The sequence below is a fragment of the Xenopus laevis genome, chromosome 9_10L, assembly GCF_017654675.1.
Source record: "Xenopus laevis strain J_2021 chromosome 9_10L, Xenopus_laevis_v10.1, whole genome shotgun sequence".
In the NCBI taxonomy this organism is placed as follows: Eukaryota; Metazoa; Chordata; class Amphibia; order Anura; family Pipidae; genus Xenopus; species Xenopus laevis.
In genome coordinates, this window is record NC_054387.1 from 116,190,778 (window position 1) to 116,203,783 (window position 13,006).

At 44.0% G+C, this 13,006-nt stretch overlaps 1 protein-coding gene across 3 annotated transcripts; it reads right to left on the minus strand.

Moving 5' to 3' along the window:
- Positions 1 to 210: 210 nt before the first annotated feature.
- Positions 211 to 10,721, minus strand: nme4.L (NME/NM23 nucleoside diphosphate kinase 4 L homeolog). Of its 3 annotated transcripts, none has more exons than XM_041575572.1 (6): positions 10,553 to 10,721; positions 5,175 to 5,302; positions 4,392 to 4,493; positions 1,541 to 1,653; positions 1,336 to 1,460; positions 941 to 1,269 (listed from the first exon to the last, which is right to left on the minus strand). In XM_041575572.1, exons 1-5 carry the CDS (start codon positions 10,638 to 10,640, stop codon positions 1,340 to 1,342), a joined length of 552 nt encoding a protein of 183 aa, XP_041431506.1. In that variant the 5' UTR covers positions 10,641 to 10,721; the 3' UTR covers positions 941 to 1,269; positions 1,336 to 1,339.
- Positions 10,722 to 13,006: the final 2,285 nt, after the last annotated feature.

Here is a 13,006-nt window from a genome sequence, read left to right on the forward strand (position 1 = left end):
CCCCTCTTAAGTAGAAGAGATACCGTAGAATGTTCATGTCCGCATGTTTCTGCACACAGGTGCATCACAAGACCTAATCTAGATGGAACATCATGGGTGAAAGCCCCATTTTCTGGAACATTATTTGCTCAAAACCCCTTTATCTTATAACAATGTGACAGATCTGTGTGCAGGCCACCAAGGCTAAGGCCAAGGACGGCTGAGGAGGGCTTGCTGCTCGCTGGCCACATCTGAACTGAGAGGGAATATCCAGCCTGTTCAGTCCCCAGTTCCGACAATCAGTGAACATCACTAGCGGGAAGTAGGTGGGGCTGAAAGTGGGTGGTAGTGTGCAAGCTGTCTAGGAGCACATTGGGTTGAAATCCAGGCTTGGGGGCTTGTAGAAAATGCCAAGAGATCACAAACAGTGTAAGTGTTTACGGCAATGGGTGCCATTGGCCTAATAGACCCATGGACTTGTTTAGAATAGCCTTCTCACAGAATCTCTATATGTATACATGTATGTTCTACTTCTACCACCACAACAGCAACTACATAACTACTTCTACCACCCTCACAAGATGGACCCAGGGACAACGAGACATAAGGCTGGAGTGGGAGTGTGTGAAAGAACAGGGAATACTCTCATGGAGGGATGTGAGTCAACAGATACAAAACACGATGTCCTTGGGGCTGATAATATAAACAGAACGTTGGCACACAGCTATTTTTACATTAAGAAAAGCGTAAGAAACAGCGTGTTTCTGATGGCGTTGACTGCAAATCCCACCACCTCCCAGCAACAGTTGCAGAGAACACCGGGAACCAAAGCCAAAATACGGGTGTGATATTCCTCTGAAATGACATATTAAGGCACGAAACTCATTTGGCACCTGCAATACAGAAATAAACTTCTATCAACGTAAGTTGGCTGGGTGTTTGTAACAATACATGGGGTGCCTTCCATACAAATATCACTTTATTATGCCTAAATGAGGAGCTGGCATTGGCTCAAGAAGAAACGTTAACTGTGCAATACAATATTAAGTCTGATGGATAGCACGGGAAACAGACAACCATCTGCAGAGGCTCTGCCGTTGGACGTATTCAGCAGGAGGAGATTCCTTTACATGGCCGGTGGTAGCACTGTAGTAAAACTATTAAATTAAGTCATTGTATGTAAACCTGAGAGTGCCATTTTGGCACAGGACTGATTCATTAGTAAACGTAGGTACAAAAAAAATAGGTTAATAACACGCCTTCCTATATTGAAGTTACAAAAGGGCTTGCCCCCCCAGCAGGATTCATTTTACTGGTGCGGGGTTAATGTCCTGAACTGGGGGGAGGGTTCACAGCAGCATCAAACTTGGCACAAGTGACTTTGGTGAGAGGTCTCCCAGCTGATAAGCTCCTCACTGTGAAACCACAGGCTGATTTCCCGCTCGGCCCCTTCCACAGAGTCACTGGCATGGATCACATTCCTGAAGGGTCAGAGAGAGATGAGTCAGAAGGCGGCACAGCTGTGTGCAATTGTGGTACATAGAAATTTAGGAGAACCCACCTGCTGATATGCACACTGAAGTCCCCACGGATAGTGCCAGGTTTAGCCTGGGAAGAGTCTGTATCCCCAACCATCCCACGAGACGTCCGTACCACGTTGTGTCCCTCCCACACCTGCGATAAGGAACAAAGATCACACCCCTAGCAGCCAACGTCACTTACTATTACCCAGAAGACTAATTACACCAATTGAGGACTGCCATAGTAAAATGAAAAGTTGATTACTATATTCTGAACAGGGTTCAGCTAATATTCTGCTTATTTTCCTGGTCTGTGTCTGCAATTTCAGCTTTGCCTAGGCTGATATTGTCCTACGGCAGGCTGGCCGCAAACTCCTTTCTTATAATTTAATTACAGGACACTCAGAGATAAAAGGGGTCCAATATTTGGGGTGGACCAGATAAACAGATATTCTCCAGGGACATCTCTCAAATGTTTTTAGAACATGGGCAGAAAATACTAAGGGCATATTTATAAAACAGTGTAATTATCACATAGGTTCTCAATTGGGGGAACTACCAGACTCTTTATTCAATTGTATAAGATTTTTAGGGGCATATTTATCAAGTGGTTCAACCCATAAGAAAATAATTAAATCAGCTAAAGTGCTTGCTTTGCGGTCAAACAATGTAAAGTCGCCAAATACTATTGTGAGGGTTTTAGTTGGATATTCTTATCTAACCAACATCAAACCTATCGCCTAGTGATATCAAATGGTTTCCCAACACACGGGCATACACCAAATTCTTCTATGCAATAGGAGAGCTGAGACACCCAAGGGACATGCTTGCGCCCCAATATGACTGTACACAGCAGGGCACCACAGCTGCCTTGTGTTTTGGGGCACACGATGAACTGCTCTTCTGGACAATTCTAAATATATTATATAAAAAAAAAACTTAATATTACTGTAAATGTTTATAAAAAGAGCTTGAACCCCCTAACCTCTTACCCTGAATCATCACTTTTAGGGACAAAGGCTCTTGGGAATTTTCTACATTTCAACCACAATGTATTATATCATTCCTCCCACTTTCATTTCTTTCGCACAGTAAAGAAGGTCAACTTTTTGTTTTTAACATTGTTATTTGTTCTAGCGAGTACAACATTGCCCATAGGCATAATGAATCAATCGCATAAACTCCCCACAGGATGAAACTGGAAATGGCTGATGTGTCCTGTAGCAGGAAGAGAACAGGTTGGAACATTGCAAGTCTTGCTGTAGTGCTCATGCCCTTGCCATGGTCACACCCTTATCTGTGTCATTTATCACCATTTGGATTTGTTTTTCTCTTTTGGGCTTCTTTATGCATCCTCTGCCTGTACGTTGCTTTATCCAGCCATGAACTCAGAGATTTGGGTTGCCAAATCATAAGTAGAAGCTGCTTGTTGTAAGAGTTTTCCTTGCTACAAGAACATGTAGGAGGCACCATTGTGTGCCTTTGCAGCCCTATAAGTATTAATGCTTTGGGCAGAGATTTTTGGACGTTTATTATTAATGGTTTGGGCAGAGATTTTCAGACATGTTTATTATTAATGGTTTGGGAAGAGATTTTCGGACATGTTTATTATTAATGGTTTGGGAAGAGTTTTTCGGACATGTTTATTATTAATGTTTGGGAAGAGATTTTCGGACATGTTTATTATTAATGGTTTGGGAAGAGATTTTCAGACATGTTTATTATTAATGGTTTGGGAAGAGATTTTCGGACATGTTTATTACCACTTTCTTCTAATGTTCTAAATTACGTGACATGGTCACATTATATGTATGAGAAGCAATATGTAATCAGGTGTTCCATCTCTCTTCCAATTGGTTATTTTGGCTACTGGGGTAAAAAACATTACATATTGAATAGACTTTTAAAGGACAGGGAAAATTTTCATTTGTAAGAAACTCCCCTAAGCAAGCCAAATTTCTTGCCCTAGGCCACTGTACCTTTTTTCTTTATAAAAATAAAAAATTAACTGGCCCAGGCACTTTGATTGCATGTTTCTTTGGCTCCCAGGTATTCCTTGTGTACATTTGGACTCGGTTCCTAAAATTCCTATACTGCTGCATGTACACAGCCCAAACCCACACAGGAAAGAAACATGGCGCCACCAAACACCATATTTTTCATGGGAGAGGTGATCAGGGAAGGGGCAAGAGATTTGCTCACAGGACTCCAGTGAGTTAAATTTTTCTCGTCTTTTAAAGGAGACATATTGTGTAAAAAATAAGAATGTTAAGTGCGTTATACTCATTTAGATATAGAAGAATTAAAAATGTAGTGTTTCAGGCTGATTTATTGAATATTTCTGCAAAACCCTAATAATCCCTCCCTTCTCTTCCACTTCCTGCTCCCTGAATTCCCAGGCTGTGCAGGGGAGCCGGCGGCTCTCAGTTCACTGCACTGTAGGACAGGAACCAATCAGCAGTTAGCAGGACCTGATAGGGAACTGAAGTCTGTCTGTGTGTGTGTGACTGCAGGGCTGTGATTGGCTGTCCCCCTCCTACTGTGCTTCTGGCAGAGACCATTAGGACACGGCCACCCCTCATTAGAAACACAGACAGGGACCAGTGAACAACTATAGGGAGCACCAATAAAGAGCCTATTTTTAAATATAATATTAATTTTTGGCACCATGTAAAAGCAACACCATATATTACTTATACAGTAATTGCCTACAAAATTAGGGTTTTTTTATTTATCCTATATGTCTCCTTTAAGCAATAGACTGACGTGGCATAGAATTTAAAGGTCACAATTCAAGAGCTACAAACTGGCACATAGGTCAAGTTCCTCGCTTACATTAAGAATTTCTATTGCATCTTAGAAGTATGTTTCAGGGTAAATGTATGCCCTTACCATTGCTACCACTGGCCCAGATGCCATGTATCGGAGAAGAGCTGGGTAGAAAGGCTTTCTGCGCAGGTCATGGTAATGTTCTGCTAGTATTCCCTCCGATGCCTACAATGAAGCAAAATAAAGGCAGTGAATCCTGGGAGCGCTGTAGCCCAACATAATGCAATCTTAAGTTTATTTATAAAAATCACAGTCAGGATGGTCACACAATCCTTATAACTTGCTACAGGGCTACTTTTTTGATTAAAATCCCATTTTGGGTATGCACTAAAAGTTCAGGGGCGTGGTTATATGGACAGTGATACAACTGGCACTTCTCAATGAAGGGACAACTCCCTGGGTTTGTTACTAACCTGTAGCAACATACACTATAATTCTGTGCCTGCACAAGTATTCACCAGTATTAAGCACAACTCTTCAGGAAAAAGGGAAGCACAGATGCCCTGTAAAGGGAAACTCTAGCCAAAAACTGACTGATGCATTGAAATTCTATCTCCATGTACACATATAGGATGAGCTATCATATTAGCAGCATAGGCAAAGGTTAGCATGACGCTTTCCCACAGTGCATCACTCCTGGTGCTACTTGTTGCTGCGGAAAATGCCAAAACAGCAGAGGTATAAAACCACTTGTATGTAGAAATGAAAGAAATGTTCTATGCAAATAATATTTGCATGGGATGTTATTCCCAGTTAGCTTGCACAGGGTGATGCCAGTGTTCCTGCATGATGCCCAAATTTCTTAAAGGCAATGACCCAATATGTCCTCCATAATATAATATTCACCTGGAGCAGTTTTAGTCCCACTAATGTGAAGCCACGCTGCTCGAATCGCTTGATGATTTCTCCCACCAGTCGCCTCTGTACCCCATCCGGCTTCACGGCAATGAGTGTGCGCTCACACCCTCCAGCCACTGCGGAGACATAATAAATGAGTGAGCATGGATAGAGACAATGGCCGCCTGAGACCCAGACTTCTAAGCACTGGGCTCTGAATCTGTATTATAATCCCTGAGTAGAGGGGCCTATATTCCTACAGGCAGGAAGGAAACCAGGGCACAGTTCTAGAATAAGGCAGGATGCCAGTCATGCAAGAGGGCAGAACAGCATTCCCAAATATAAAACTCTGGTTTAATTTCAGATTGTAAACTATAATGATCCGGACCCTTTTCACCTCCTTTATAGGTCAGTATTGGTATGTCATTTGTATAATGAATGTGTACATAGGTTACATTTAGGTCTAATGCTGACCTAGAGGTACCAGGACTCTTCCGCCTCCCCTTTCTTATACTGGTGCCTGCACAGGAGTAGGCGAGTACCCCAACCCCTCTGGCACTTGCGGCTAGATCTGGCTAAAGACTGGGGGGAAATTCCCTTTCCCCAGTTGTCTTTGTAATGATCACTTCCTGTTCTATGGGGACACTTCCTGTTCTATGGGGACACTTCCTGTTCTATGGGGACAGGAAGTGCTTCCACTCTTAAATGGGGAACTCCGCTTCCAAACCAAAATTTGATAAAGAGGCCCACATAACACAGAAACCACTAAAATACCCATCACAGTTACCCGTTTCTTCAAAAAGCAAGTCCGATCATTCGAACGATCGGATCTTTGCATCTATGGCCAGCTTTAGGACAGCTGGCTGTTGATACAAAGTACCAGTAGTCAGCCAGCTCAGCAAAGTAGTCAGACAGATCAGCAGGAGAGCAGGGGGCTGGGCTTAGGGAACTGTCAGAAACCATTTAAAATCATGAATAGTCTGCATATTTTTTAATTGATGTATATTGTAAGTTGCTTGAAATTGTGTTTACTTTTCAAAAAACTCAAGTTATGTTTTTGTGGAGTTCCCCTTTAAACACACCAAAAACACCTCTTTTTTTCTGAAATCTGAGGTTATGTCAAGAGCCTGAAAAGAGTAAAAAAAATAAAAGAAAAATTGAAGGAGTTAATTGGTTGGGCAGCAGGATTAGCACATGCAGATATCCAGGAAAACAGAAAAGGCTGCAAATCAGCAGGGCCAGGATTAGGACACACTGACAGGGGATAGTTATAGTTTATACTGATATCTGAATGCATTGAAAACCTGGGGCGGGTCACACAGCTGTAGGTACAACGACACCATGGTACATATTCTCACACCATCCCTCCTTACCACAGCTTTGTAAATGGGCCCCACACTTATTTAGATTTGGTATGAAATTTGCCTTATTTCAAATTAAAGGGGAACTCCACAAAAAAAGTTAATTTACAGGGGTGGTTCACCTTTAAGGTCATTTTTAGTATGTTATAGTATGGCAAATTCTAAGCAACTTTTCATTATTTATTTGTTTTATAGTTATTTGCCTTTTTCTTCTGACTCTTTGCAGATTTCAAATGGGCGTCGCTGACCCCGTCTGAAAAGCAAATTCTCTGTAAGGCTACAAATGTATTGTTATTGCTACTTCTTATTACTCATCTTTCTATGCACGCCTTTCCTATTCATATTCCAGTCTCTTATCCAAACCAGTGCACGGTTGCTAGGGTAATTTGGACCCTAGCTACCAGATTGATTAAAATGCAAACTGGAAGAGCTGCTGAATAAAAAAAGCCAAATAACTCAAAAACCACAAATAATAAAAAATTAAAACCAATTGCAAATTGTCTCCGAATATCACTTTCAACATTATACTAAGTTCTCTCAAAGATGAACAACCCATTTACGGTAATATTAATATTCAATATTTCATATTCCAGCCCACCAACTGTTGGATAGCAATGTTATCAGTCGTCCAGTGACACCAGCAACCAAGAGTTGGTGTGATTGTTAGAATAAAGAGTGAATATAAGGAGAATGGTTAATATAGAAGTGGTAAAGGTTAAAGTGCACTTCTCAGCCACGTGAGAGGCTTTGTATAGAGAGGCCACCCTGGTTACAGGAAGGAGAATGTAAGCAGCTCTGTTCATTCACCACAGACAAGCGGCCCCTGAAGTTCAGAGAAACTGCCAGGGGGAGGAGCCTGAGTTTTCCTCACTGCCACATACTATATCTACAGGCTCTTGCCTCGGACGCTGCCACTGACACAGGGAGATCTGCACACTGCTTCCAAGTCCACGTGAACAGAAGCAAGCACATTAAATGTACAGCCTATATATCCACATAGTGACACGCGTTAAAGCGGTGACAGGGACGTAGACTGTAAGTTCCACTGGGCAGGGGCTGATGTGAATAATGTCATTATATCTACATATAATACACAAGAGTCTGTAAATGATAGCCTTATAATCAGAGCTTAGTGATGTCATCTCTGTCACATGACTCACTGAAACTTGTGTATTATAATACTAGTACCCCCTGTTGCAAAATATGAGGATATTAGAAGTCACCTAGGAGTCCCACAACCTTCGGCCGCGTGCTTTTATATGGTCATCGATCTCCTTGATAACATATATATATATATATATATATATATATATATATATATATATATATATATATATATATATCAATCAATGGTGCAAAAGAAAAAACTTTTATTTCAACGTTTCGGCGCAATGACTTGGGCCGTGTTCAGGAATTGATTGATTGTTATGCTATGCTATAACCAGCACCCAGGCAATTATCCATGAGGATCAAGAGTGCACCACTGTGGACTTTTTTTTTTATATATATATATATATATAACACTTTATTTACTATTTAAGCCTCACTATGCCCTCTAGGTGTATACACAAGAGCAACAGTGTTAGAGTAAAAATACAAAGCATGAAGCAGTAACAATAATGGCATAAAAATTATGAAATCCTTATAAATCGACTTAAAACTGCTTGGGGTGACCCTGTGGGAGAGCAAGTAACAATTAGTGCTAATAGGAACGTTCCCCGCACTGCCTCAGCTGTATAGTCGAATGCATCAAATCCTCCAAGGGTTCACCGCTATCCCGATATATACTTAGCAATTTCCAAGAATGAGGAGAGCACTCAAAAGTAGCAAATTATGCTGTGATTATATTTATTCAAGGCTACTACACGACATGTTTCGGATCCATGTTGATCCTTTATCAAGTGCACTTGATATAGGGTCAACATGGATCCGAAACATGTCGTGTAGTAGCCTTGAATAAATATAATCACAGCATAATTTGCTACTTTTGAGTGCTCTCCTTATTCTCGGAAATTGCTAAGTAACAATTAGTGCTAGTCTGCCAGTACTGGGGAGTAGAATGATTTGTGAGTATGTAATGATAGTATGATAGTTCCCCTTTAACCGTAGATCTGTTATTATTTGCAGATTAGATGGGAGTCTCAGACGCACCAGGGAAGGAAAAGTCTGGCTATATGCAGTGGGTATCAGAATTATAGATTATTAATGCTACACACACGCATATATACACACACGGATCAAACAGCTGGACACATTTCATTCAAACTCTGCTGTAGCACCCACACGGGGAACCGGCTTCTGCTAGTGAACACACGTGAAACTTCATTCAGTCGGGGGATTGAAAGCCTATGCCCAATCATCTGCTCCCAATTAGCAGCAACATTATTAAAGGGCCTCAGGGATGCATGATGAATGACTAGCATTGTGTCTGGATTACACACATCATACACAGAGGGATAATAGCTACAAACTGCTACATACGGTTTCTCCGGATACTATTGCCAGCAACCCAGGAGGAAGTGCCCTGCAATCATTGGATCTGCCTAAACCCCCGCAGCCTTTACAGGAGTGCCTTGGGAGGCAGAGGGGACTGGGGCAAAATGAGACTGATCAATGTATCCCACAGTCACAGACGGTTATCCTACTGTTACTATAGGCACCATCTCTCCCTACTATACCTGCTATCCCACAGTCACACTCCCTTCCCGGAGACTATTATCCCACTGTTACTATAGGCACCATCTCTCCCTACTATACCTGCTATCCCACAGTCACACTCCCTTCCCAGAGACTATAATCCCACTGTTACTATAGGTACCATCTCTCCCTACTATACCTGCTATCCCACAGTCATACTCTCTTCCCAGAGACTATTATCCCACTGTTACTATAGGCACCATCTCTCCCTACTATACCTGCTATCCCACAGTCACACTCCCTTCCCAGAGACTATTATCCCACTGTTACTATAGGCACCATCTCTCCCTACTATACCTGCTATCCCACAGTCACACTCCCTTCCCAGAGACTATTACCCCACTGTTACTATAGGCACCATCTCTCCCTACTATACCTGCTATCCCACAGTCACACTCCCTTCCCAGAGACTATTACCCCACTGTTACTATAGGCACCATCTCTCCCTACTATACCTGCTATCCCACAGTCACACTCCCTTCCCAGAGACTATTATCCCACTTGTACCATTAGCACCATTTAGGGTAAGGCCAGACGAGGAGATTCGGGGAGGTTTTGTCGCCTGGCGACTTATCGCCACGTCTTTTGCGCGACTGACTCAGTGTTTTTTGCCCATAAGCTACAGCGCAAAAGCACACGCGGCAATGCATTTTCAATAGTCGCCCAAAGTTGCCCCTAAACTTTGGGCGACTATTGAAAACGCATAGCCGCGTGTGCATTAGCACAGGCGCTGTAGCCTATGGGGAAAAAACGCTGAGGCAGTTCGGGGAGATAGTCACGCAAAAGACGTGGTGATAAGTCGCCAGGCAACAAAACCTCCCTGAATCTCCTCATCTGGCCTTACCCTTACACTAACTGACACAGGGTACATCCTGGAAAATCTTACAGACTGCTGTGAATTGATTCTAGTGCAACCACCAAAATCAGTGTGTGGCAGTTAAGGCAATGCAATAATATAGATTGTGAGCTCTTGTGTAAAGCCTGTTACTGTCTGATGTGATTTAATAATGAAAGTGACAGTGTTCGCTATATATTATTACCCACAGGCAGACAGACATATTGCTGCGCTATTACAAAGAAACTACCATTGGCTGAAGGAATTCGCAGGAGAGCACGTGTCCCTAAGTCCCCCCGTGAGTCCGCACAGAGCTGCTGGCGGTAAAGAGAAAGCAGTTTGGGGGGAGTTGGGAGTGGTGGCTGGGAACACTTACAATGATATCACAATGGACTGTACAAGTTTGCGTTAAGTTTGCGCGCGGCTGCGGCAGAAGGTTTGCGCCGGTCTATGAGCTCAGTGCGATTATTCCCAGGCATCTCCCACACACTCACCGCTACTGTACAACACACACTCGCTCCGGCCCGGAACAGCGGAAGCAGCGGATCTGAACGCGATGATCCCCCGCCGCAAGAAGTTCATTGTAGCACAATAATTGCTTCCACCTCCTCCCGGCAGCTAAACTTGCCGAAGCAGGGGGCGGGGCCTACAGAGGAGGCGTGTCATCCGTTTAACATTCATCAACACTTTGCAACCTCCGCCCACCACGTGGTTTGCGCCAGGGGAAAGTGCTTGTGGGGTTGCCGTGATGTCATCAGACCGCTGACCCTGCGTCATTATTATCTCTCTTAAACTTCTGCTTCTAACTTCCATGACTAGAGGCTCCCTCTGCCTCTTGATAAAGGTAAACTCCACCCAAAACTGATTTCCTTGTTAGAAAATAGAATTCTAGGTGCCTTGTTCGAGCTACATTCATTCATTCTTTAATCATTATTTCTGGATGTCATTGCTGTTTATATTCTCAGCACTGCTGGTTCTGACTCTTACCACAAGGTAGCAGAAGACAGTTAATTCCCACACTTGGAGCAGTCACAACCAGCGAACAAAAGTAATTGTAAGGGTAGAACTACATGGGCGACTTCAGTTCGTTTTCGGTAGTGATGGGCGAATTTATTCGCCAGGTGCAAATTCGCAGCGAATTCCTGCCAGCGAATACATTTGCGAAACCGCCGGGAAAATTAGCCAGCGGCAAAAAAAATTTGGACGCTGGCGTCCTTTTTTTTTGGACGTCGGTGCAATTTTGCCAAAAATGGACGCTGGCGTCAAAAGCGAGAAGCCACCCTAAATTCGCCCATCACTAGTTTTCGGTGGATCCAACACGCTGCGCCAAAATGCAGGCATCGAATCGAATGCGCCTGAGAATAGATGTCGGATGGTGTCGCAGCGTTCATCCCACACGACGGTGTGTCGGATGAACGATACGCCAAGATCCGACGTCTGTATTTACCTTTTTTCCGTCGCCTCCGATTTGATGGCTGCTTTTTTGGCGCAGCGCGTCGGATCCGCCGACGTCGCCCATGTAGTTCTATCCTAATTGTAATTGTAGAATAATAGTAATTACATTTACACATAGGGGCACATTTATCAAGGGTTGAATTTCCCCTAAAAAAGGAAGGGCGTGCCTTGGGCTGGGGCAAAAGCGTGCTCTTGCCCCCTGTGGATTGACCTATAATTTTGTCAAGATTAGGTCGTAATAGGAGCTTTCCCTTGAACAGAATGGAAGCGAGAGACTTCTTAGAAGAAAGATCCGCTGTCCATAGTTTCATCCAAAGAGAGCGACGGGTGGCTACCTCCAGTGCAGAAGATCGTCCTATCATCTGGGCTGCATCGAGCAATGCCTCACATAAATAGTCGTTGGCCTCCTTGATCTGCAATCCCAGTTTGGAAGGTTCCTGATGAGGAACACCAGAAAAATTGCTCGGCATAGGGCATCTGACCAGAATTGGACAGCCCTACTCATCCATGCGGAGGCCAAGACAGGGCACAGAGAAGCGCCGGTCGCAGAGAAGAGGGAACGGAGAAGGCCCTCCAGCTTTATATCCATGAGATCCAGAGGTAATGAGGGAGTCGATGGCCTCAGAGGACAATTAGGAGAGTCCTTTTCATCAGAGCTGTGCGACAGTTCTCCATCGGAGAGAGAGCATGTTTGTCCCCTGGGTCAAGGGGGAGGGAGCAATAGACTCCTCGTCACTGTCTGCTGTAGACGGAGAGGGGGCCCTGCGCTCAGGTGGCTTGGGCTTGTTGTTTAGGTGGGCCGGGAGCCTGTCTAAGGAATCGGCCAGCTTGGGAATGCCAGAAGCCAGTTGGGAAGCCCACTGAGGGGAAGACAGGGATCCCAGAGATGAGGGGTCTCTGGCCTAGGCTGCCGGTGCCCCTAAGGGGTCTGAGTTTACCTGGCTGGGTCCTGGAGTTTCCGGAACAGGCTCAGCAGGCTTGCACACGGAGCACAGAGGTTCCTTGTTACCGAGTGGTAAACATTTGCGGCATGTGGCACAGGCTAAAAATTGTACTGAAGCAGTGGTTGCCTTCCTTGGAAAAAGGTTGTCACTGGAACGCTCAGACATGGTGTGCTAAAAGGGAAAAAGATCAAAACCTTTAGCAGAATAATTTTGTCAAGTAAGGTTATCCCCAGGAAGCTAATGTGCTTGAGAACAGTGGGGGTGTAGCAGAGGCCTAATAGAGCTCGCTTAATAACCTGCAACATGTGTCTGCTGAAAGTGAAAACCAGGAAACCCTTGCAAAAGTGCCGATAACAGGGCTGTGTGCAACTATAGTGGGAAGGCACAGGGAGTGTCTGGAGAGAAGCCCCTGCGTTGCTTAGAGCAGCCCTGCTAATGCTGTGTACTAGACTCGGCACTGCTGATACTTAGTAGTCGGGAAAAGGAATTTACTTACCTGGTAAATATCTTTTGCATAGGCCCTTACTGTCAGTGCAGGACAAACAAAGA

What these genes read in the sequence shown, in the direction of transcription:
- nme4.L (XM_041575572.1), bottom strand. Translation starts at nt 10,640, where the DNA reads ATGAACTTCTTGCGGCGGGGGATCATCGCGTTCAGATCCGCTGCTTCC. An exon ending in TGGGACTAAAACTGCTCCAG is followed by an intron (nt 4,494 to 5,174) that starts GTGAATATTATA and finishes GCTTCATTGTAG; the next exon opens with GCATCGGAGGGAATACTAGC. An exon ending in CTGGGCCAGTGGTAGCAATG is followed by an intron (nt 1,654 to 4,391) that starts GTAAGGGCATAC and finishes TCCTTATCGCAG; the next exon opens with GTGTGGGAGGGACACAACGT.